This window comes from Pelodiscus sinensis, chromosome 15 (assembly GCF_049634645.1).
Source record: "Pelodiscus sinensis isolate JC-2024 chromosome 15, ASM4963464v1, whole genome shotgun sequence".
Classification (NCBI taxonomy): Eukaryota; Metazoa; Chordata; order Testudines; family Trionychidae; genus Pelodiscus; species Pelodiscus sinensis.
In genome coordinates, this window is record NC_134725.1 from 12,343,006 (window position 1) to 12,367,909 (window position 24,904).

General features: G+C 45.6%; 1 protein-coding gene across 3 annotated transcripts in view; it reads left to right on the forward strand.

Annotated features, from left to right (window-relative positions):
- MED13L (mediator complex subunit 13L) overlaps positions 1-24,904 on the forward strand; it is a 379,146-nt gene that overhangs the window by 274,586 nt on the left and 79,656 nt on the right. For 2 of the 3 annotated variants that reach the window (XM_075898186.1, XM_075898189.1), the window contains 5 exons: positions 68-167; positions 9,007-9,227; positions 14,924-14,998; positions 16,654-16,859; positions 20,814-21,760. In XM_075898186.1, the coding sequence (XP_075754301.1) occupies positions 68-167; positions 9,007-9,227; positions 14,924-14,998; positions 16,654-16,859; positions 20,814-21,760 (1,549 nt within the window). The remainder of the gene's footprint in view (positions 1-67; positions 168-9,006; positions 9,228-14,923; positions 14,999-16,653; positions 16,860-20,813; positions 21,761-24,904) is intronic. The other variant, XM_075898187.1, reaches the window with a different exon arrangement.

Genomic DNA, 24,904 nt, shown 5'->3' on the forward strand with positions numbered 1-24,904 from the left:
TGTTTATAATAAGTAATTCATTTTTTATTCTTATTTTTAATATATGATGTAAATATCCTGGTTTTAGGTTGTATCAGCAGCACTTCGGTCATCAAAAATGCTTGCAGTGGGAGCTGAAGAGCGCCCTCTAGGGAAGGATGGAAGAACATCAGTAACTTATCCACCAAGTATGTACCAAGGAGTAATTACATCTTTCTTCAGCTAAAGTTTCCCTGTAACTACCATCTCCCCTTTATCTATAAGATGTTCGTAATAATGGTTTAGGTTAAGACCCAATATGCTTCAGATTTTCTGTAGGTACCACAGGCTAATATTAAACAAGGGGAATGAATTGCCCCATACCAAAATTTTTAAATATTTCCAAAAATTGCTCTGAGATGTCTTTCATTTGCTATTTCAGCCTTTGGCTGTAAGGGCCAAAGAAAATTGTTATTTATCTTCATTTAGAAGTCATCCCTGTATATTCAATCTAATATCTACTCTATGTAGCTGTGTTATTACCATATTATTCAATTATGGTCCCAGGATATGAGGCAAGGTGATACCTTTTAGTGGACCAGTGCTTGTTGGTGAAAGAGACAAGCTTTTGAGCTTATACAGAGCTCTTCTATAGACTGGTCACCAGTAGACAGAACAAGTTTATCCCACTGAGGCCAATATACCTTTCATACTGCTTCTTAAGATCTCGATGTGAAAGCAGTGGAATTAATTATTGGCACTTGATATATTGAATTTATAATATGGACATTAAAATCACAATGTGCTTTAAATCACAGTAGTTTTTTCATAAGGATTATAGCAGCAAACTATAGGAAATTATAGTTTTCACTGCTGTGAGCTCTAAAAATGTTTTTGTGCTTCATTCATGTAGATGGCATCCCTTTTGAATTATTCTTTTGTTTGTGTGTGTGCAGGCAATGGGACACTAACAATACAGATTGTGAACTACAAATTATTTGTCTAAAAAGATAAAAAAATGTATGACTGACTGTGCGGCTACTTTAAAAGAAATCAAATTCCATTGCAAATCATTCTTTAATGCCTTCTCATTAACTTCAGCTGGTTATGAGAACAAATTGAGGGGAAAAACCAGTGTCACAGGAATGAGACAGAATTTTATGGATCTATAAAAGCAGTACTGATTTACTCAAATGTAGCTGTATGAAGTATGCAAAAAGTGGTTTTTGACAGCTTTAGTAGATCCATAGGTTTCTAAAATAGCAAAGCTTTCTCAAGCCTTGCACATATGAAAATGAATAATGCTAGCCAGCTAATTGCTGAAGTTTTTCTTTTTAATTAAACATTTTGAATGTTATTAGTGAATCTACAATGCAGAATTTTGCAAAGTGGAACTAAAAGACATAAGAAAATGACAATTCAAAGCAATATGGAATGGGTTAAATGGATGCACTGTATCCCTTTTGTTTTCACCTCTTAATCCTCCCTCTGCTGCCCTGTCACACTAGCTAGTGAAGCATGACAGCGTCTGTGAGGAACTGAAATGCCTGATGCAGCATGGCATACCATGCTGACTAAATGTCACACTAGTGCCACTGGTCGCCCAGTGCTAAAGTTCTCATCCTCCATGACTTGAAAAGCAAAGTGATCAGCTGATCCAAATCAACCCTATGGAAAGATTTTGCTACTTAGTAGCATTGTTAAATCAAACATCACCATCATCTTTGATTGCACAAAAGGTACAATAGCTGCAGGGTACAGATTTGAAGCTGATATTGCATCAAGTAGGACTAGAGATTTGTAGTGTTTTACTGGACAGAATAAGGCATGAAAATGAAATCAGTTATTTTGTCTGTCAGAAACACTGGTTCAGTAAATGGGTTTCTTGTGGGGGAAGGTGATATACAAAAATGTGTTCTCATATGTTCTCATTATTTTAATAAGGAATTCATCAGATTGCAGCATTATGTCAAAAGGATACTTAAGCTACTTCAAAATTTAAAAAACCAGTATATTCCGAATTTTATGAAAAATAAGTCCACTATAGCAGGAAATGGAAAGAAGGTAACAGGGAAAAATATAATATTTACAGCCATTTCTGTTTGGGTTTATAAAATATCTTTCATTTTATTAAACATTTCAGTATTTTTTCTTATTAAAATTAATGAAAAATATAGGACGAATTATTTTGGTGTGTTAGGGATTTAATTATCTCTAAATAAATTATGTGATTTTTTTTCCTGTGTTAGTGGCTGTGGTACAAAGTGTATATTGCCGTATCCTCTGGGACTTGCTTGTTATTTTTTTAGATGCCTTAAGGCAGAATTTCTACTTGGTATGTTTCAAGAGATCATTAGTGGTCTGAGGTCTGTTTTCATGACAGTATGACAACATAAACCAGACTGGGTTTACATAGGGTTGTTAATCAGGGCAGTACACACCTCATCAGAAGTTTAGCCACTTTTGACTTTAGGATTTTTTTGTCATGAAATTCAAAAAAGTATCTATTTAATTAACAACAGTAATTATGGTCAAATCCCTAGTATTTTTCTTGAAAAAAATTTTCTTTCATCTTTGAGAGATGTCTTTGGGGGTGCTCCATAGGAGGTGTTGGTACATCCCAGCACCACAGATCAGATTCTTCATAGCAGTGCGTGGGAGCCGCACATGTGTGGCATATGAGAAGCACAGGTGCTGCTTGGCACAACCAAGCCCATGTGCCCTCCCTGGCTCAAGATGGACCTCAGTAGTGCTCTCTGTTCCTCATTAGCATAATAGATAAGTAGTTTAATTAATGATCAAGGTTCTTCTCTCTAGTTGTTTATGTTTTCTCCAGGTGCTCCTAGGTGAGCAGAGATTGAACCCGCAACCCTGGGGTCCCCAGGACAATGCCCTAGCCCCTAGGCCACTCTAGAACCCACCCCACCTTCCTACCTTCAGGGTGTTCCTTATCTGGCCTTCCTAATGGGGGAGCCAGCTAAACCCCTGGGGCAACTGCTGCCAGGACCGGGCTTGAATCCACGACCTGTGGCTGGTACCTTATCCACTGCACCACTGGAGGAGCCCTGCAACCTCCCTACATTGTGCCCCCCGCTGCTGCCGTCCTACGTCCCAAGGGTTCAGGTCCACGTTGGTGAAAGGTGGGGCTTGAACCCTTGACCTGTGGTTCCAAAGGGGGAGATACCTTATCCGCTGTGCCACTGGAGGAGCCCCCAACAGAATACGGAAACCTCTGTTTATTTACTCCAAGTTGCTCTCCCACTGGTTACTGTCTACTGCGAGATGCCAGGGTCACCGGGCTACAAGCGCTGTTCAGCCAGCAATGAGGCAATGCCCATTTCCGATAGACATACTAAAGGTGTAAAATACCTAGGAAAATATAGGACAGTCCAACAGGACTGTCAGCACTGAGCGAAACAGGGAGATAGGGACCTCCGTTTGAAAATGGCTATGCTCAAAAAGACACATAGGGATTGCCAAGACTAAAATCGCTAAGGGTAAAAATCCCCAAAGAGCCGTGCCTTGTCTTTATCTCATGATGGATCAAGTGGCACACAACTAAAAAATTAATGCACAAGGTTGAGAAACTGTCGCGCCTCAGCACGTACGATGCCCTGGGCACTTCCAGTGCCAACTGGACCTTTTCTACACACGCCATGAATAGGGCACGTACAGAGGTTCACAAGTCTCGGTACCTAATACAGAGCCTACCAATGCAGCCCCTGAACTTGAGGTACTGAGAACAGTCAACATGGCACCACAACAACTGACGGCGCAGTCCATCGGCACCATCCTACCATCTCAAGGTGCCGCACCGACCTCGACCACACTGGCAATGGCAGCAACAGCACAAGATCCAGTACCGAGTATAGTACCGACCGACAGCCACGGTCCTGTCCACTCCCATGCCCAGTTACCTATATCAGAGAGACTTTGCAGTATCATTGACTTTTAACTCTTTGTTCCTCACTACAGGCAAGTTAGCTTACTCAGTGATACCAAAACATATCTCATCGCCTACTTTATTATCTAGTGATGACGAAGATGAACAGGGGTCATTCTCATCCCAATTATCACCTGACACCGAGATATTGGAACCTTTGTCTCATGCCAACCCGTCACCACAGGCATGCTCCCCATAAGCTCCATACCTGTGTATGCCATCATGCATGCCATCATGTATGCCTTACCCAGTGCAGTGGCAATATTGCAGCCTATGGGCTCATGACTACAAAAAGAGACTGTCAAAAAAGAAACATACTCAACATGCACTTTCTCCTCTACCCCTAACCCCCATATGGCAGAGAAAGCAACAGGAAACCAATGAATCACAATCCCATGACTTGCATCTGGATAAATCTTTAGACACACATTTACCTTCGCTGCTGGATGAGCCTGTCATGCACCAACCCCAACAATGGTATGCAATGTTACCAATACACGGTTCTGCCTTTGGACTTTCCACTGCACCAAGGGTTTTTTCCAAGTTGCTGGCAGTGGTTATGGCCCACCTCAGAAAATATGTATCTAAGAAAGTGGGTCTTTGCCCATGAAAGCTTAAGCTGTAATAAAGTCTATAAGGTGCCATAGGACTCTTCATCGCTTTTGCAGATTCAGATTAACACAGCTACCCCTCTGATACTCAGAAAACAGGACATCTTTATATTCCCTTACTTCAATGACTGCCTTATCAGGGCAAGAAGAGAGGATGACTCCCATCATTGCACCTAACTCATACAACAGTGCTTCCAATCTTTGGGACTACTGTTGAATGAGAAGAAATCAATACTGACACCAACCCAATCCATCCAATTCATCGGAATATAGCTCAACTCCACTTCAGCCATAGCTTCCCTACCTCCTGACATAGTCTTAAAGATTTGCAAGCTAGTCCGAGTGCTGTACTTAATGCCACACATCACAGCCCATGACTGTCTCCAACTTTTAGGCCATCTGGCATCCTGCAATCCTGTGGTCCCGAAGCACATCTCTTCTCTTCATGACATGCCTTCAGGAATGGCTCAGATCAATCTATAAGCCAAACCTACACCCTCTAACCAAAACCCTGTTCATTCCCCACACAGTAAAAAGTGGAATATTATGGTGGACAAGGCCAGAGAACTTATGTAAAGGCATACCTTTCCAAACCCCAGAACCCATGGTTGTCATCTCTGTGAATGCCTCCCTTACAAGCTGGAGTGAACATGTGAAAGATTCCATGATCTAGGGCCTATGGACTCCAACAAAGACCCTACATATTAATGTCCTCGAGCTCAGGCTGTATGGCTCACATGTCAACACTTACTACCTCACATCTCCGGAAGACATGTCAGAATATATATCAACAACAATGCCTGCATGTTTTATATAAACAGACAAGGTGGGGCATGATACCATGCCTTATGCATGGAAGCTATCGCCCTGTGGAACTGGTGCCTAATCAACTTTGTCTCTGTAAGTGCATGCCACTTCCCTGGTGCCCTAAACACCATCACTGATTCGCTAAGCAGAGCTTTACCACAGGACCACAAATGGCAGATCTATTATTCAGTCCTCTCAGAATGGGGATATTTCCAGGTAGACCTCTTCACCACCAGGGCAAACAAAAAGTACCCCCTGTATCATTGCAGGGCAGGAATGGGAAAAGACTCCCTGGGAGATGTCCTCATCCTCAAGTGGGATCATCACCTACTCTATGTATTCCCTCAAATTCCCCTCCTCAGCAGAACAATTATCAAAATATGGAGGGAATAGGGCAAGGATCATCTTCATAGTCCCTTGCTGGTCTCAGCAATTGTGGTTTCCCTTCCTGAGCAGAATGGCCCTATGTCACCCTGTCGGGGGCCCCCCCCCTTGACGGGGGTTACCACCCCCCTCCGAGGCATCATCCAACCAACTGGGGCCTCGGCCCAAAGCGTGATGCCCCTTTTTAGGGGAAATACAGCCTCCCCACCTAGTCCACAGTTTAGTGCCCCTGTATTAGGGGAAATACGGCCTCCCGGCCTAGTCCACAGTTTACAGGCCCAGAGGCCTAGTCCACAGTTCAGTGCCTGTTACCCCAGTCCCCACTTGCCAGGGTCTCGGGCAGCAGGAGTAGGGGGGCCCGGGCCCTCCCTCTTCACCGGGCCCCGACCCAGGACCCTAGTAGTGGCGGGTGGTTCCCACCACTGGCTCGGCGGGAGCTCCTCCCCGCAACGCACCGAGCCCTCAGAGGCTTCTACAGCTCCCTGCCCTGGGTCGCTTCCTACCCCCTGCTCACAGCCTGCCGCGGTCCCACCTGTTGGCGTCAGTCGACTGGCTGTACTGGTACTTCCCCTGGCAGCCTCAGAGTTGGCAGAGTCCGGTCCGGTGCTCGGGTCACGGGGGGTCGGTTGGTGGCTCCGGCGTTGGGGCCGAGCCCGGCTGAGGCCCGGCAGCAGCACGCTCAGCTCTTTTGGCGACTCCCTCTCTGGCTGGTGGTTGCTAGCTCCAGCTCGGGTCGCAGTCTGCCCTTTCTGAGCAGGCCAGCAGCCTTTTATCTCTCTGCTCCCCTCGGAGCATGCCCAGTAGGGCTGTGGGGGTGGGGCTCTTTCCGCCCCCAGCACCAGGTGGTTTCCCTGGGCTTGAGTGCGGGGCGAGGCTGCCCCGTCACACACCCAATCATGCTCCCACGGAATCTGGGGATCCTATTCCAGCCAGGAACCCAAGTTCTGCTCCTATATTTTCTAACACTGTGCCTGAAAGCTTGGTACCTGGAGGGTTCTCAGGGCTAGAGCTACAATGCCCAGCTTAGGTATAAAATGTGCTCCTCCACAGCAGAGCCCCTTCAACATGCAAGACATATAGGGAAAAATGGTCTCATTTCATTCACTGGACTACTCCCCACAACAGACTCCGGAGACAGACCCACTACCTGCAATACTGGACTACTTACTGCACCTTAAACAATCCCATCTCTCCATCAGCTCAGTTAAGGTACACTTAGCAGCCATCGCAACATTCCATATGAGGATTGATGACACCATGGTCTTTGCACAGCCTATGACCAAACACTTCCTAAAAGGCCTATACATATTATACCCTAACATAGCTACCCCACAGACACCATGGGATCCTAAACGCTCACAAAATCTCCATTTGAACCTATGGCTACGTGCTCACTTCTTCACATGGTGATGACATCAGCCCGTCAAGTAGGAGAGAGGCTGCCTTAATGGCAGATCCGCCATACACTTCTTTAAGGATAGGGTATCTCTATGGACCCATTCCAAATTTCTACCCAAGGTATGCTCCATGTTCCACATCAGTCTAACTACCCCTTACCTGTATTCATCCCCAAACCTCATGCCAATACCTTTGAAGCACAAATGCAAATCTGCGATGTACATAGGGCACTTTTCTTCTACCTCCATAGAATGAGGCCCTTCAGGATTGTAGGGAATAATTCTTGGACACACTGGGTGCAGGTGAAAACAAGCAGAGGATTTATTGGTTCACATAGCTGGTGGAGTACTCATTAGGGGTTAACCCAGTGAGCACTAACTTAACCAAAACATACATTAGATTATATAGGTAGCAGATGGACAGAGAAGTGATTTGATAGGTCTAGCAGTGGAAGTGAGATATGCACATATGCCAATGGTTTACGACAGTTACACAGTATCTCCGCCCATTGCCAATTAAACATGTTATCACTAATACATATAGTTATTCCTAACAAGCTAAATAAGCCAACATAAACAAAGGCATATTGATGGTCATTTTGTCAGCCGGAAATATAATGCATCTCCTGCGGGGGTGGTATTGCCTTGGCGTGATCTTTGGGATCCAAGCTTATTTTCTAGGAACAAAGCAGACAATGAAAAACAATCCCGTGCGGTTTTTTGGTACCGGCCTTATCAAAGTGAGGCCCTTTTGGAATGTAGTTGCCAGGGGAACCAGGGTCAAGTTAACAAGTTAACAGCTGTTTGGGTGCTTTCCAGGGCTGGCCTAATGATTTGAGTTGTCAGTTCTCAGCAAAATACCATGGACTGCCTCAATTTACCCTACAAGGATGTCCCCAAAACTCTTAATCTCCATAGCAGTACACAGCAAGGGACACCAGATATCATCCCATAGACTGTCCCACTGGATCTCAGACTGCATCAGAATGGGTTAATCACCTGAATCACTTACCACCATGTACCTCAATTCATGCCCATTCCACCAGGGCAGTAGCCACATCTGTTGCTTACCAACACAAGGTCCCTACTGAAGATATATGTGCTGCTGCTACATGGACATAAGACCGAACCTTTGCTAAACATTATGCACTGTCCGATGGCCCTCCTCACTCCACCAGGGTGGTGAAAGTGATCCTGACAATGGCTTACCTGCCTGATCCAAAGTCCCCACCTCCATAGAACATATTGCTTTGCAGTCACCTCCTGTGGAGCACTCCAAGGGATGTCTCTCTCAAGGAAGAGGAGCTTAGTCACCTTTGGCAGTCACTGACGTTATTTAAGATGAGTGTCCCTGGGGGTGCTCTGATATCCTCCCTTTCTTCCCTCTACTTCAGACCCATTTTCTCTATTAAGCCAGGCTCCACATAGAGAAGGAACGGAGGGAAGGGTGGCCACATGTGAGTGGTCATACCAAGTGGTGCCCACACACCTCACATGCCATGCACACGCAGCCCTCATGCACTGCTATGAAGAGTCCGGTCTGCGGTGCTGGGACGCATCAGCACCTCCTGTAAGATGATCATCTCAAAGAATGTAAGTTACTGCCAAAGGTTAATAGCCTCCTCTTACTATTATCACAGCATATGTGAATATTGAACATCCTCAAATGTATGTATTTCAATAGAACAGTAAACTTGAAAAGTGTCCATGGGCTGTATAAATGATGTCAGTGGTGTTAGTCTAGATTTCCACTGGTGCAGTAGGAAGATTTGCAGTCTATTTGCTTAGTTTTTACAAATCAAAAAGCCAGTGCTGAGTTAGAGTCCTTCTCTTAATGGTTTCTCATTTAAGAGTTATGCAGAATTTATTTTTAATGGTTAACCATGGTTTATTTTGTGCTGCTTAGCTGTGGCAGATTTGCAAAGGATGTTCCCAACACCCCCTTCCTTGGAGCACCACCCTGCCTTTTCCCCAGTGATGAACTATAAAGATGGAATAAGTTCAGAGACTGTGACAGCATTGGGGATGATGGAAAGTCCTATGGTCAGCATGGTTCCCACACAGCTCACAGAATTTAAAATGGAGATTGAAGATGGATTAGGGAGCCCTAAACCTGAAGAAATCAAGGTAATACACTAAAGATGCCATTAGTATTGCAACTTTATCTGTGCAAGATTGTTTTATTTATTAAATCTAATGCAAGTAGGTTGGTTGGAAAACTGCACAATTTTGAATCAGATCCATATTAAGCAGCAGTCCCCAAGTGTTTGAGAGCTGTGCTCTCCCTTATTCCTGTCTGAATCCTCCTCTGCCATTCCCCCCAGTGTTGGAGCCAGGAGTGGGGATATGGCTGGGAGATAAGTGGACAGTGGGCAAGGAGCCTGAGGCTGGGGGCACAGCTGGGGTGGGTCTGAGGCTAGGAGTGGAGCTGAGGCTGGAAATAAGGGCAGGAGCGGAGCTGTAGCTTCAGGTGGTCTGCAGAGAGGTCCTGTAACCAAGCCTGTGGCTTACTGGAGTTCCACTCCCGGCTTTGCCCTCGGTCCATGGCCTGAGGCTGGGCGCTGGGTGGGATACTTTGGGGACCTCTGATATTAAGGGATTTATAATTTTACAAGAGAAAAAAATCCTTTTTTATGGGACAAGTTTGTAATTGTTTACTCAGCCTTAATGCGAGCAGACAAATTGCACAAAAATAGATGCATTGATTACATATTGGCTTCAGTGTTTTTAAGGCACTCTTAAAATAAGAACCTATATTAGCAGTTTGTTGTCTGTATGAAATGTTTTGTTTCGGACTAAACTCTAGAGCAGGGATGGGGAACCTTTTTTGGGTCAGGAGCCACTGATCCATGGAAAAATAAATCGAGGGCCGCATACAAGTTAGAAGCCAAAAAAAAAAAAAAGCCCCCAACTGAGAAGGAGAAAGACATTCCCCACATTCACCTCCCACACCAGAGCCTAGGGAAGGCCCAGGCTACTAGATTTTGTGTGTTCAAGCCTTGTGAGTGGGTGGTGAGAGGGCTTTAGTACCAGAGCAGGGGCCAGATCCAAGCAAAGCAGGGTCTGCATCTGGCCCCCAAGTCTTAGGTTCCTCATCCATGCCCTAGAGGACCTCTGTCCACACTAAAGAAAATACTCTTGCAGTTGTCACCAGTTGGCACTTGCTTGTTTATCAAAAGGTTTTCTGTAGCACCCATTCATATAATGTTTTTGCCCTGAAACATGGTAGCTGCCTCAAAAGAGAAGACCAGGATGAATTGGCTAACTCCATGTCTACTTCTGAAAAGATTTTCTCCCGTTACCTGGGAGCAGCTCTTCCTCCTCCCCTTTCCCCGTTTTGTGGCCTGCTGAGGGAAGGGGGCAGCTCCAGCCCTGCTGGGCCCCAGCCCACTTCCGGGGCTGGTGGCTGGGGTTGGAAGGAGGAGCCTCGTGGGCTCGGGGCTGCTTTATCCAGGCTGGATCCAGGATCCCGCTTTGTCAGTTAAGTGGTTGAATATTACATTACCCTAATGTTTAATTGGTTAACTGATTAATCTGGATTTTACATCCCTCATACCTATTGGTAAGGATCAAGAATAACTGGTCTGATAGTTTGTGGGAAAACCTGTTCTGTTGCTCCCTGTGTTGCATTTGGTTTTAAGGTCCGAAGAGACCATTAGACTATTTGATTTTAACTCCCGAATAATATAGGCATTAGAATTTCAGTTTTAAATTTTGATGGAGCTCAGTACCTTGAGTTTGACTGGAAAATGCAATCCAGTAAGGCATCATTCAGTTTTGATTTAAAGACATCAAGAGTTAGAGAATTCACCATTTCCTGTTAATCACCATCATTGCCTTATTTCTCATTTGAATTTGTCTGGCTTTAACTTTCAGTCTTTGGCTTTTGTTACGGTTTTCTGTGCTAGATTAAAGAGTATTTTTCACCCCCATAAGGTACTTGTGCACAGTGATCAAGTCACCTCTTGATCAGTGTTCTCTGTAAGGTGAATGCTTGAGTGGCCACCCGGAAGAGATTCTGATGCTGCCTCGCTGATTAGCAGAGCACCCACAGCTGACAGCTTGTGTTTCTACTGTTGGTGCACATCCACACATGCCTTGGTGCATAGAACAACATTTATTCTGCACATGGGCAGCAAATAGAGGGAACATTGCTCTTGATCTTCTTTGTGACAAGGTGAACAGATTGAGCTCATTCAGTCTGTTTCTGTGAAGCAGCGGTCTCCACCTTTTTAAGCACAAGATCCAGGATCTACCTCAAACTTTGCCATGTCTCCTTCCCCCCGCCCCTTCTCCAAGGTCCACCTTGCTCAGTCCATCCCCCTGCCCATCCCCTTCCCATCCTCACTTGTTTCCACCAGGCTGGGACAGGAGATTGGAGTTCCAGGGGTGCAGGCTTTTGTCTTGGTCTGAAGCATTCAGAGTGTGGAAGGGGTTCTGGGCTGAGCCTGAGGTAGAGCCCTTGGAATGGAGGAGGGGCTCTGGCCAGGGCAGGGGGTTGGCATACTGGAAGGGCTCCAGCTGGGCACCATTTACCAAAGGCAGACTCATCTCTGCCCTGGCCCTGTGCCACTCCTGAAATTTGACGACATGTTCAGCAGTAGCTTCTGCGAGGGAGGGGCAGTTGGCTCCGCATGCTCTCTCTCCCCCACTCCCCATCCACATGCACCGCTCCCACCCCTCCCATTGGCCATGGTTCCCCATTTCTGGTCAATGGAATTGCAAGGTTGGTGCTTGCAGGAGAAGGCAGCATGTGAGGATCCTCTGCCCCACCTCCCTTAGGGGCTGCTTGCAGGAGCAGTGCAGAGCCAGGACAGGCGGAGGCCAGGGAGAGGCAGAATCTGCCTTAGCCCTTGTGTTGCTGGACTATTTGCTGCCTATTTGCTTGCAGGAGATGGAACCCAATTCCAGGAGACTCCTGCACATGGATGGAAAAAATTAGAGGGAATGACAAGATATGATAATTTTAATATATATATCTATTTAAGGATAATTACTCCAGCCGCAACAGATTAGGAGTTTTAGAACTCACTACTCAAATAATTAAATTTATGCATAACAGATAAAGGAAAACTAAGAAAGGCATAGACTAGTCAGAAACTTAAAATAACACACTTTGAAAGATGTAAAAGAAGTAACAACACAAGGATGTGCTGGATGGGAGGTGAGTGTGAAAGACAAAATATGTTTATGTGAGTGACAGACATACAGTGTGTTTGTGAGAGACAGAAAATTGCATTGCCTCTTCAAGACATAGGAGCAGCTACCAGCAAGAGACCTCTATCCTGAGTCCTGTCATGTCCCCCCATCTGTGAAAATTGGGTTCATGAGTATAGGGACGGTGACACCCTAACATCAGTGGCCTCTTTCTGTGCCTCCTCCGCCCTGCACAGAAAGCAGGAGGCTCCCAGGGGGCAGCTCCAAGGCAGAGGACAGGAGTATCATGGCAGTGGGGGGAGGGTCAGCTGAAGTGCTGACACGTGATAGCCTCTGGACCAAAACAATCAGGATCACCTGCCTGTGGCTCCAGGATCTATCAGTAGATCCCATACTAGTGGTTGTTGGTTACTGCTGTAAAGCATTCCAATCCTCAGATAATTTTTATGACTCTTTCCTGTACTGTTTTCAGTTTTGTGGTGCCCTTTTAAAAATGTGGCATCAAAGCGAGTGTTCCAAAAGCAGTCTTGCCAAGGCCATATACAAAGGCAAAATCCCCTGTTTACATGTATAAGGATCATATTAATCTGGTTTGGCATGTCATCACACTGGGAACTCATGTTAAATTATTTGTCCACTGTGACTCTTACATTTTATTTCAGAGTCACAGCTTTCCGGGATACAATTTACTGTCTGAAGGACTCGCCTGCATTCTTTATTCCTTTATGTACTGCCTTGTATTTGGCTGTATTAAAATGCATTTGTTTTGAAAGGGCCCCATATAATCCAGTCCTCTCCATATGCCTTCCCTTTTCTCCTCATTATTTACCGCTCTGACATACATCATCTGGAAATGTTATTAACAGTGATTATGTGTTTACACATCACTGATAGAAATACAGGAGGCCCCCGACTTGTGACGCAATTGGTTCCTGGGGAAGCGTCGCAAGTCGGGGTCATCATAACTTGAACCCGCATTTACGATAGGCACGGTGCACCGTCGTAAATGTGGGCTGAGGATGTAAGTCGGGGGTTTCCAGCCCCTTCTGCACTTACAAAAATGGTTGTAAGTGCGGGGGGTCGGAACTCTGGCGGTCACAAGTCGGGAGCCTCCTATATTGTGATGCACAAGAAGTGACTATGTATTAATCAAAAAATATATTATGTAATAATGATATGAATGTTGTAAGTGACCTTGTCTGTAAGAGAAGTTATTGAATGTCTATGATGGATTAGTAGATTTCTTATATGCTTGTACTGACCAAACTTAATAGATTTTTCTGTTTGCTTCTGCTAGTCTTCTGTCACGAGATCATAGTTTGGTGGGTTAAAGGGGGGGAGGGGGAATATATATATATATATATATATATATATATGTATACGGGGCTTGACAAATGGCGGCGAAAGCTGCTCGCCAGTCCCACACTGCGCATGTGCAAGAGCCGCATTGCGCATGCGCACGCTACCGGTAAACGAGGTGCATGGCTGAAATCTACTCACCATGAGCAAGTAGATTCTATAGTTTGTCGAGCCGTGTGTGTGTGTGTGTGTGTGTGTGTGTGTGTGTGTGTGTGTGTGTGTGTGTGTGTGTGTGTGTGTGTGTGTGTGTGTGTGTGTGTGTGTGTGTGAAAAAGGGGGTGCCGGTACTCTATGGGAAAAGTTGTTAAGCTCTGACTGGAGGTGCTGGTACTGCATCTGGAGGTGCCGGTACTATGTACCAGGCAGTACCATTACAAAAAAAAGCACTGTATATATATAATTTTTCAGGGACCCATTCATACTGAAGATGTCTTAGATATTGATAACAAAGATTAAAGAGTGTGGAAACATATATATTTTTAATTGTTCATGCATGCTCAAGAGTTGTGCTATGTCATCATTTGAGCAGCTGCTGCTCATATACCTAACCCCACTGTAACTCCTTTTTGCAAAAATGTAAGTACGTTTTTTATGTTGATTATTGAGTGCCGAAGGGAGGAATCCCGTTATGCTTCATCTTCTCACACTTCAGGGAAGTACTGAGAAGGGAAGCAAAAGAATACAGAGGAATAGATGACTGGCAGAGTTGAGGACACAAAGCACAAGTGGTTTACGTCCATGTGGAATGCAGAAAATCTTAACAATAGTACAGCTTGAGCCTTGGACCATAGATGTTGCCAGACCAGAGAATCCCCGTGGAGGGCTGGTGCATAGGAGTTCTGCGGGCTGCTGGCAGTGAGTTGACCATGGGGTTGGAAGCTTGGTTCCTGACGTACCCCCCATTAGACTGCCCAGTGGGGCGAGGAGCCCAGCGCACCACAGCTGGGCTGCCCAACATGTCATGCCAGGGGAGGTTTGGACTGGCAGGGCCTGCCGTCAGTCCAGGGCTGGGGGGGCCGGTAGCAGAAGGTCCAGATATGTCTTCCCCTGGTCTGGCAAAATCCCTCACCTGGGACCAATCAGGTCCCGAGGGTGCCAGACAAGGGTGGTCCAACCTGTAGTTTCTAGATAGAAAATTTAGAATTATCAATACTAATCCAGAGAAAGCAGACATGTTCAATAAATATTTCTATTCTACAATTGGGAAAAATGGTTGACGTACTCATTCACGATAGTAACGCTATTTTCACTAGTATGGCAGGACGATGTTAAACAGCAGCTACTAAAGCTAGACATTTTTAAATCAGCAGGTCCAGATAACTTGCATCCGAGTTTTAACAGAGAAGGCAGAATCGCTCACTGGACTGTTAGTGTTGATTTCAGTAAGTCTTGGAATACTGGAGACGTTCCAGAAAACTGGAAAAAAGTTAATGTTGTGCCAATATTTAAAGGGGTAAAGAGGATGACCCAAGTAATTTTAGGCCTGGCAAACACTGATCCAGGCAAGATAACCGAGCATGTGATATGGGGTTTCATTAATAAAGAATTAATTGAGGGTAATATTAGTGCCAGGCAACATGAATTTATGGAAAATAGATCCCATCAAACTAAGTTGGTATCTTTTTGGTAAATATGATAGTGTTGAATAATCTATGTAGACTTCTGTTTAGCATTTGATTCAGTGCTGCATGATATTTTAATTAAAAATCAGAGCAAAATAAAAGTAACATGGTGCACATTAAATACATTACAAGTTGACTGACTGGTAGGTCTCAAAATGTTGTTAATGGGGAATCACCATCAAGCAGGTTTGTTTTTAATGGGGTCTTGTTCTACACTATATAATATTTTTTTATTTATGACCTGGAAGAAAACAAACTCATCACTGAACATTTGAATATGATACAATAGTCAGGGGAGTTATAAACAATGAAGAAAACAAGTAATTAGTACAGAGCAATCTGGATCACTTGATAAGCTGTATGCAAGCAAACACTGTGTTTTAATATACAACCAGCGCTTTTTTTTGTGATGGTACTGCCCGGTACGCAGTACCGGCACCTTGAGACACAGTACCGGCACCTCCAGTCAGAGCTCAACAACTTTTCCCTTGGAATACCGGCACCTTTTTTTTTTTGGTTAACAAAAAAAGCACTGAATACAACTATATATAAAAGTAAACAGATAAGAATAAAGAATGTAGACCTTACTCATGGGATGAGAGAATCTATCCTGGCAAGCAGTGACTGTGAAAATGATTTGAGGATCACAGTGGATAATCAACTGAACTTGAATTCCCAATGCAATGTTGTGACCAGACAGCTTCATGTGATCCTTGGGTGCATAACAGTGAAATATTGAATAGGAAGAGGGATGCTATTTTATATTCTGTATTTGGCATTGATACAGTTGATAGTGGAATAGTATGTACTGTTCTGGTGTCCGCAGTTTAAGAAGGATGTTAATAAATTGAAGAAGGGTCAAAGAAGAGCCATGAAGGATTTGAACCCTTCCTTATGATAGATACAACTAGCACAGTCTAAACACAGAGAAGGTTAAGGGATGACTTGATTATAATCTGTAAGTATTTATATGGGGAACAACTTTTTGATAATGGGCCTTTTGAACTAGGAGAGAGAGGAAGTTGAATCGCTGGAAGTTGAAGCTAAACAAATTCAGGCTGGAAATTAATGCATATGTGTAGTGGGAAATTAATGCATATGTGTAGTGGGAGTAATTAACCATTGAAACAATTTACTAAGAGTTAGAGTGGATTCTCATCATTAGCAAGTTTGGAATAAAAAAAAATCTGCTGTAGAAATTAAGTTGGGGAAGTTCTTTGACCTGTGTTGTATAGGATGTCAGATTAGATTATCACAGTGGCTCTTCTGGCCTTGGCATCTATAGTAAGACATTAAAAACTAAGTTTTCTGTAAATTTCTACTACAGTATAATTAGTTTTACTTGAATATATTTTTAATATAATAATTGGCTTTTCTATGTAGCGCTAAACACTGAAATCACTTTGGTTTTACAGGATTTTTCATATGTTTACAAAGTTCCATCATTTCAATCTTTTGTGGGCTCCTCTATGTTTGCTCCATTGAAGATACTGCCAAGCCAGTGCCTACTACCTCTGAAGATACCAGATGCCTGCATGTTCAGGCCTTCTTGGGCAATTCCTCCTAAAATTGAACAACTCCCCATGCCACCTGCAGCCACTTTCATCAGAGATGGCTACAAGTATGTACAAGCATTGTAACAGACCATTTATTTCTTTATAGAGTCAGAAATAGTTTTGATAACTGGAGCAGGAACAAATGATAATGATTAATGTAATTTAATATAAGAAACATTAAAGAAGATTCATAATCACCAACTACTAGGTTTAATGGTGAATATTTAGTCATTACTTTATCTGATTTGCTGGAAGAAATGGTAAATGTCAAACATCATTTGCTTTTACTTGTAAAAAAGGCATATCATCTGCTTCTCCCTTGAGTTTTAGTTAATAGTAAAGGAGCCAGACAAAAAAGTTATATACAGGCAGTCCCTGGGTTACGTGGATCTGACTTACGTCGGATCCCTATTTACGAACAGGGTGAGGGAACCCCGCACTAGCTGAGCCCCCCAGCCCTCCCCCCCCCAGCAGACCAGGCTTTTCTCGCCGCGGAGGACGCGGGTGGCGGGACTGATGAGACGCGCCGTGGTCCCGCCGCCCGTGTCCTCTGTGGCAAGAAAAGCCACTCCGTGTCTCCCTGGTCTGCTGGGGGGGGGGGTCCCCCCAGCAGACCAGGGAGACGCGGAGCAAAGCCACGGAGGATGCGGGCGGCAGGACCGCGGCGCATCTTGGCGGTCCCGCAGCTCGCGTCTCCTTGGTCTGCTTGGGGGGGGGGGACATCTAGTGCGCCCCCCCCCCCCCCAGCAGACCAAGGAGACGCGAGCTGCGGGACCGCCAAGACGCGCCACGGTCCTGCCGCCACCGTCCTCCGCAGTGAGAAAAGCCTAGTCTGCTGGTGGGGGGGGGGGGAGCCAGCTAGTGCGCCCCCCCCCCCCCCCCCCCCCCCAGCAGGCCAGGCTTTTCTCGCCGCTGGTCATTTTCAGCGGCGGCTGAATCAGGACGCCTGGGGTAGAGCAGCTGGGGGGCTGCCGGGTTGCTCCCACAGCGCCGAGGTGCGGCACTACTGGACCAACCCAGCAGCACCCCAGCTGCTCTGCCCCAGGCGTCCCCAAGTCAGCCGTTACTGAAACTGACCAGCGGCTGACTACAGGAAGCCCGAGGCAGAGCTGCTCTGCCCCGGGCTTCCTGGAATCAGCCGCTGGTCAGTTTCAGTAGCGGCTGACTTGGGGACACCTGGGGCAGAGCAGCTGGGGTACTGCCGGGTTGGTCCAGTAGCGCTGAGGAGCGGCGCTGCGGGACCAACTCAGCAGCACCCCAGCTGCTCTGCCCCAGGCGTCCCCAAGAGCAGCTGGGGTGCTGCTGGGTTGGTCCCGCTGAGCCAAGGGTCGGCGCTACCAGACCAACCCAGCAGCACTCCAGCTGTTCTGCCCTAGGTGTGTCCGATTCAGCTGCTGCTGGTCAGTTTCAACAGCGGCTGAATCTGGACGCCTGGGACAGAGCAGCTGGGGCTCTGCTGGGTTGGTCCCTCAGCGCCGCACCTTGGCGCTGCGGGGACCAACCTGGCAGCACCCCAGCTGCTCTACCCCAGGTGTCCCCAAGTCAGCTGCTGCTGAAACTGATCAGAGGCTGATTCCAGGAATCCCGGGGCAAAGCAGCTCTGCCTCGGGCTTCCTGGAGTCAACCGCTAGTCAGTTTCAGCAGTGGCTGAATCGGGGACACCTGGGGTACAATATGTACCAGTTCCGACTTACATACAAATTCAACTTAAGAACAAACCTACAGTCCCTATCTTGTACGTAACCCGGGGACTGCCTGTACTTGTAATAACTGTTTGCTATGTGAGTGATATGGAGAAAATACCTGCCTGTATAAAATATGAAAGAAGGTAGTATTTCATAAAGAAGGTACTCATGTTCACATTAGGGATGTTAAATTGCAGTTAATCAGCTAATCAAGTAATTGATGGAATTTCCATTGACTACTCAATTAGTTAATAAGGGAGGATCCTTGTTACCCCTTCTACTGCTCTGCAGGATGAACATAGTAGGTGCAGTGTCCCAGAGCTGGTTCTGTACTCGGACTCCTTAGTCCCGCCTCACACTGACCTCGGAAGCTACCCCCATTGCAGCTCTGCATGTTAAATGTAGTAAGAGCCCAGCAGGGATGAATTTCACCCTGTGTTAGTTTTGTGAGGACACACAAGTCTTTTTTATGGTACTCTTCTTTCTTCTGAATTGGTTACATAGGTTGACAGTTTAATGTGCTCGGTGATTCCTTTTCCTATAATGAAAAGTACTTCTTTCCACCATAATGTATAGTGTAGCAATGCCTCATGTCATTAAGTTAAATGAGAAATTTGCATTCTCTGCATATTTTTTCAAAAGTATATGCTGTTTATGGAAGAAATCCATTGCTGCAGATCTGGAAACCTAGCAAGAATTTAAACCATTTAATACATGAATCCTCTTAAAAGATATAATATATGGAGAAGAAGAGTCTCCTGCTGCGGTGAATTAATTTATAGAGGGAGTGACTTGTATTTTTAAATCAAACCCTACATCGTTGAAATCAGGTCTTCCAGTGATCTCAAAAGAAAGGCAAAAGGAAAAAAAAATACAAACCCTTCATGTCACTTAAAGAGACAATGAGTTCACTGTTTTTTCTAAAAGTAACCTGGATTATTAATTGCAGTTATTTATTGAAAACAATTATTTTCAATTTAATCCAAGTAGAGTGAAGATCATTACTGCACCCTTAATACTGCAGGCTTTTGCTAGTGAGGTGATTACTAATCAAGATTTCTAAGTCATCCTTTGTCATTAGTTTAAAGTATTCACCACAGATTACCAACTCTTAATCTTTGTCCTTTTTTTCCTATTCTTTGCTTTGGACATAAGTCAGTTCAAGATAACAAAACTGTTCTAAAGAATCAGGTCTTTAATGCGGTAGCTTTTCAAGCTGCTAATGAAATAGAATCCTTAAAATAATATATTTCTGACCTAGCATATAAAACATACAGTAAGAGTGCACAAATGTAAAAAAAGCCATGTGTTTCTGCTCCTACTTCAAAGACTAATCTTATTTTTATATTTTATGTGCTGCCCTTTAAGGAATACATTGCAAAAAAAAATTTATTAGCTCTCCGGAAGAGGAATGTTATAAAGATCTTATTCGTTTGAGCAATTACGTTGCCCTTAATATGAAGCCTTATTACAAAATTATCTGTTTCTTACTATAATTTGTCACAACAAAGAGAAGAGCTCTCTTGTGGGAACATATGACCACATTCTAGTCCCTGAATTTTGTCAGATAATGGCAAAACTGTCAGTAAAAAGGGGTGTGATGACAAATGGTGACCTACAAATACTATTTTCTGCTCCTCTGGACCACACGTCTGTAATAGCAAGTGTTATTTTATGCTGTAAAGTATTTAAGGCTAGATAAAGACTGCCTTTATTGTATGTGAAACACTTTTGTCAACTGGTACCTTCAAGGAAACATTAAAATTTTAACAAGAAGCATCATATAAATTATCTGTATCAAGGAACATTGAAGTTACTTATTTACTACCAACATTGTAAAACATATAGGCAATTAAGCTAATTATTTCTAAAGGGAGTTTACAACTCGACAACTATATGAAATTTCATGTCCCTAATTTTTACGCATTGGACTGTAGATTTCTTTAGAGAGAACTGCATAGTGAATTCACTGGAATAATTTTCTCTCCCCCACCCCCAAGTGCTGAAAATACTCAGGTCCTTCTAAATAAGCATCTGAGATTTTAGTACAGAACAGACTCTTAGTGTATAATCTTTAAACTGTGTGAGGGGGCATTTTCTGTTTTGGTTTGGTTGGGTTGGTTTTGGGGTTTTTTTTCTTTTTACTGCTCTCTCAGGTGACAGTTGTATTTGTTGATGAGACCTTGAAAGTGTAGACAGAAGAGAATCTTGAATACAATGAGAGGAATGTCTAAACATGCTTTCCCATGATTTTGGTCTTCATAGAGCTATTGCATCTAAGTCCTGTCTACAGTGAATCTTTTGAATACTCATCTTCCTCCTGTATGTTTGCAGCAATGTGCCTAGTGTTGGGAGCCTGGCAGATCAAGACTATCTTCAGATGAACACTCCCCAAATGAATACACCAGTGACATTAAACAGTGCTGCCCCAGCCAGCAACAGTGGAGCGGGAGTACTGCCATCCCCAGCAACTCCCCGCTTCTCCGTCCCTACGCCACGCACACCCAGAACCCCAAGGACTCCTAGAGGTGGGGGCACTGCCAGCGGGCAGGGATCTGTAAAATATGACAGCACAGATCAAGGTTCACCAGCTTCTACCCCTTCTACAACACGACCACTTAATTCTGTGGAGCCAGCAACAGTCCAGCCAATTCCAGAAGCCCACAGCCTTTATGTCACCCTGATTCTTTCAGATTCTGTGCTGAACATCTTTAAAGATCGCAACTTTGATAGCTGTTGTATATGCGCATGTAACATGAATATTAAAGGTGCAGATGTAGGGCTGTACATCCCAGATTCATCTAATGAGGACCAGTACCGATGCACATGTGGATTTAGTGCGATTATGAACCGCAGACTAGGTTACAACTCTGGGCTTTTCATTGAGGATGAATTGGATATTTTTGGCAAGACCTCAGACACTGGCCAGGCTGCAGAGAGGAGACTGATGATGTGTCAGACCACTTTAATTCCTCAGATGGGAGAAGGAGCCAGGAGAGGGCAGGAACCCCCAGTGAGCCTCCTTCTCCTTCTTCAGAATCAGCACGCACAGCCTTTCACCTCTCTGAGCTGTTTGGACTATATGTCCTCCAATAACCGGCTGACACTTCCCTATATGAACTGGAGTTATGACAGAGTGCAAGCGGATACTAATGATTCCTGGATAGAGTGCTTCAATGCCCTGGAGCAAGGAAGGCAATATGTGGATAACCCCAGTGGTGGAAAAGTGGATGAAGCCTTAGTAAGAAGTGCTACTGTACACTCTTGGCCTCACAGCAATGGTATGACTCACAGAAGAGGGCTTGGCTTTCTTTAAGTTTTTGTAATTTTATTTTAAACTCACCAGTGTAAGAAAATATCCTTTAAACTTTGTGGGAGAAAATGCAGTCTTGATGAACAGGAGTAGATTAGTAAAGTAGAGAGCTTTCTAAAACCGTAGGTAGAATACTGGTAAATTTCCTTCTTCTTTCTAGCACACTGTAAGATTTTTCAGTGTCACAAATTCACACCAATTCTATAGGGTTTTTGTTTTGTTTTGTTTTCTGAAGTGAAGGTCAAACTTTGCTCTAGCTTCCTTCAATGAGGCTATGGCACATCTCTTTGGAGCATGAAGTATGCAATCACTGAAAGAGGGCTGCTCTTTGTAAAACAATGCCAACTGGAAATAATGTAAATTTGTAAATGAAATATAATGTGCATGTCTGAAGCACCCTCAAATTCTTTATGGACTTACATTAATTGTTTTAGCTTCTAAGCAGCTTTACACCTTTAAACAACATTGCAGCAAATCACTTCAGTCTAGATCTATAGTGTCCAATATGCTAGCCATACTCACAAGTGGCTATTTGGCCGCTTGAGTGTGGTTAGCTGGCTTGAACATTGTGGCTATTTGGCCAGTTGAATGTGGCTAGTTCACTATAGCAGTAACCATTATAATGGCTACTGCTTCAGAACAGGTTGGATACCAAGGGTATGTCTATTCATTATTCCAAAATAACTATTTGAGTGTCTACCCAGCAGTAGCGTTATTTTGAAATAGTTTCAAAAGAGTGGGTGGCTTATTCCCAAAACTGTAAACCTCATTTGCAATAGGGCCTGTGTAGACAGGGCAGCTGCAGTTATTTTGAAATAAGGGGCCTCCAGCCCTTCCCACGGTGCCCTGCTAGCCACTCTGTCCACACTCAGCCAAACTCTACATTCCCCACCTTCCCCTGGAACCTTTAAAGCGGCAGCCACTGGGGAAAGGGCTTGTGAGAAGCAGGAGGCCCTGACAGTCCTGAGCCACCCTGCAGCTGCCACTGCCTCGAAACTTGACAAATGAGTGACTCCGTTGCTCCCACCCAGCCCTCCACTACTCCTTGGGAGCATTCAGACAACTCCCAGGAGCCTGCCAGGGGCTGAAAGAGGCATGCACCTTCCTGGTCTGGTGTGGAGATCCTGGACCTCATTGAGCTCTAGGGTGAGGAGGAAAGCCTCCAGGATCTCTGCACTAGACACAGGAACATGGATGTCTGTGGCCGCATGGACGAGAGCCTGTCCAACAAAGGACATGTCTTCACCCAGTAGCAAGTGCAGATGAAGGTAAAAGAGCTCTGCCAAGCATATGCCAGTGCTAAGGAGGGCAACTCCTGCTCCACGGCAGAACCCCACAACTACCCCTACTGCGAAAACATAGACCACATCCAGGGGAGAGGGGCCGGGCAGTCCCTTTACCCACTCTGGTTGTGGACTCCGGACTCAAGACCCCTGTCATCGTTATTGTTTGGGAGAGATTCATGGAGAAGGAGCCGGATGAAGCCAGCACCATCACTCTGCTGACCCTGGAGCTGGTACCTTTCCCTGTGGACGTGTCCCAAGTGTTGTCTAAGGCTGGGGAAGGAACATCATGTGAGTGCCATCGTGTTCCTTTTACCCAGGGGGTGGAGGTGGTGGACAGTGAGGGGTAGTTGGGCTCTCCTCACTTGGCCCTTGCATCTTAGGGATTGCACAGCAGTGGGAGCATGTGCTGCACTGCTTCTGACCACACAGCCCCAGGGAGGATGGCACAGAGGACCCTTGTGCTACTGCACACAGGACATCTGAAGAGGCTTGTGACTCTTGGGTGGGACACACACCCTCCCTCCACAACCATCCTCTAGAAGGAGGCTGGGGACATACATACGCACACACTCAGCAGAGCGGGCATGGCCTTCTGCGGGACTCTTGGGGCAATACTCTCCTGGAGATATCTGGGCCCCTGTAGGAATGGGCCCACTGGACGCACATGGCCAAGCATGTCGCCTTCGACTGTGCTGAGAACTGTCACTCTCGACTCACAGGTGAGGACCAGGCTTCAGGCACAGTGTCCCCTGGTATGACTGACCATCTCTCTTTATTCTCCATTGCTGGACCAGCTGCGAGAGGGGCCAAGGCAGCCTCCAGAACCCAAGGCAGCCTCCAGAATCCAAGGAACCTGCAGGCACAGGAGACCCATGGATGAGCCAGATGGAGCACCTTGTGGCACTCTGATCTGTGGAGCACACCATCGACCGCAGGCTCCAGGAAGACATCCAGCTGCAGCGAGACACCTGGCAGGAGCTCCTGGAGCAGGAGCACCATGTGTGCGGCTGTGCCAATCCCTTGTTGCCAGCATAATGCCTGCTCCTGCTACTGCTCCCAGTCCTGCCGTCGCTGTAGCTCCTTCTCCCACTCCCCCTCCCCTTTCTCCCCAACACATCCCCTCCTCAAGGCCCCCGCACTCGTGGCAGTGAGATCACCACAGCAAGTGCCACTCCCAGCCCCATCCCTGAGCCTCTCCTCCCCCCTCCTCCACCTTCCAAGGTTCTCATCACCCCTACTCTCCCCCCTCTCTCCTCTCCTCTCCCAGGTTCTTTCCCCAGTCTCTCCCCAGTTTCTTTGACCCCAAATAAAAAGAAACAGATTTTATGTTTTCCAAAACAATTTTTTTGTTGTCTTAGCAGACAAGGCGGAAAGGGGAGGAAGAGAGGGGTGTGGGAGGAAAGGCAGAGAGTAAGAATGCATAGGCTCTGAGTGTGGATGCCCAGGGGAGAGTGTCAGCGAGCTCCCTGTGAGAAACTCTCCCCAGTTGGCAGCAGTGTGTGGCTGCCAATGCAGTCAACCTCCGCCCCCCCACCCTGTCAGGAATGCCTCCCCTTTTCTTTCTCAAATACTGTGGTGGCTGTGTGTCATGTGCTCCACATATGGAATGTTGTGGTCTGCGAGGTCCAGCCGAGTGAGGAAGCATCTGAAATGCTCCTTCAGACGGCCAAAGGCACCCTCTACGACCATGCGGGCCCTGCTGAACCTGTCATTGTAGTGTTCCTGAGGGGTCAAAGTGGCGAGTATATGACTTCATGAGCCAAGGCAAGAGAGGGTAGGCCTTGGGGAAAGGCTGCGTCCCCCACCATGCAGATGGGCATGTCCAT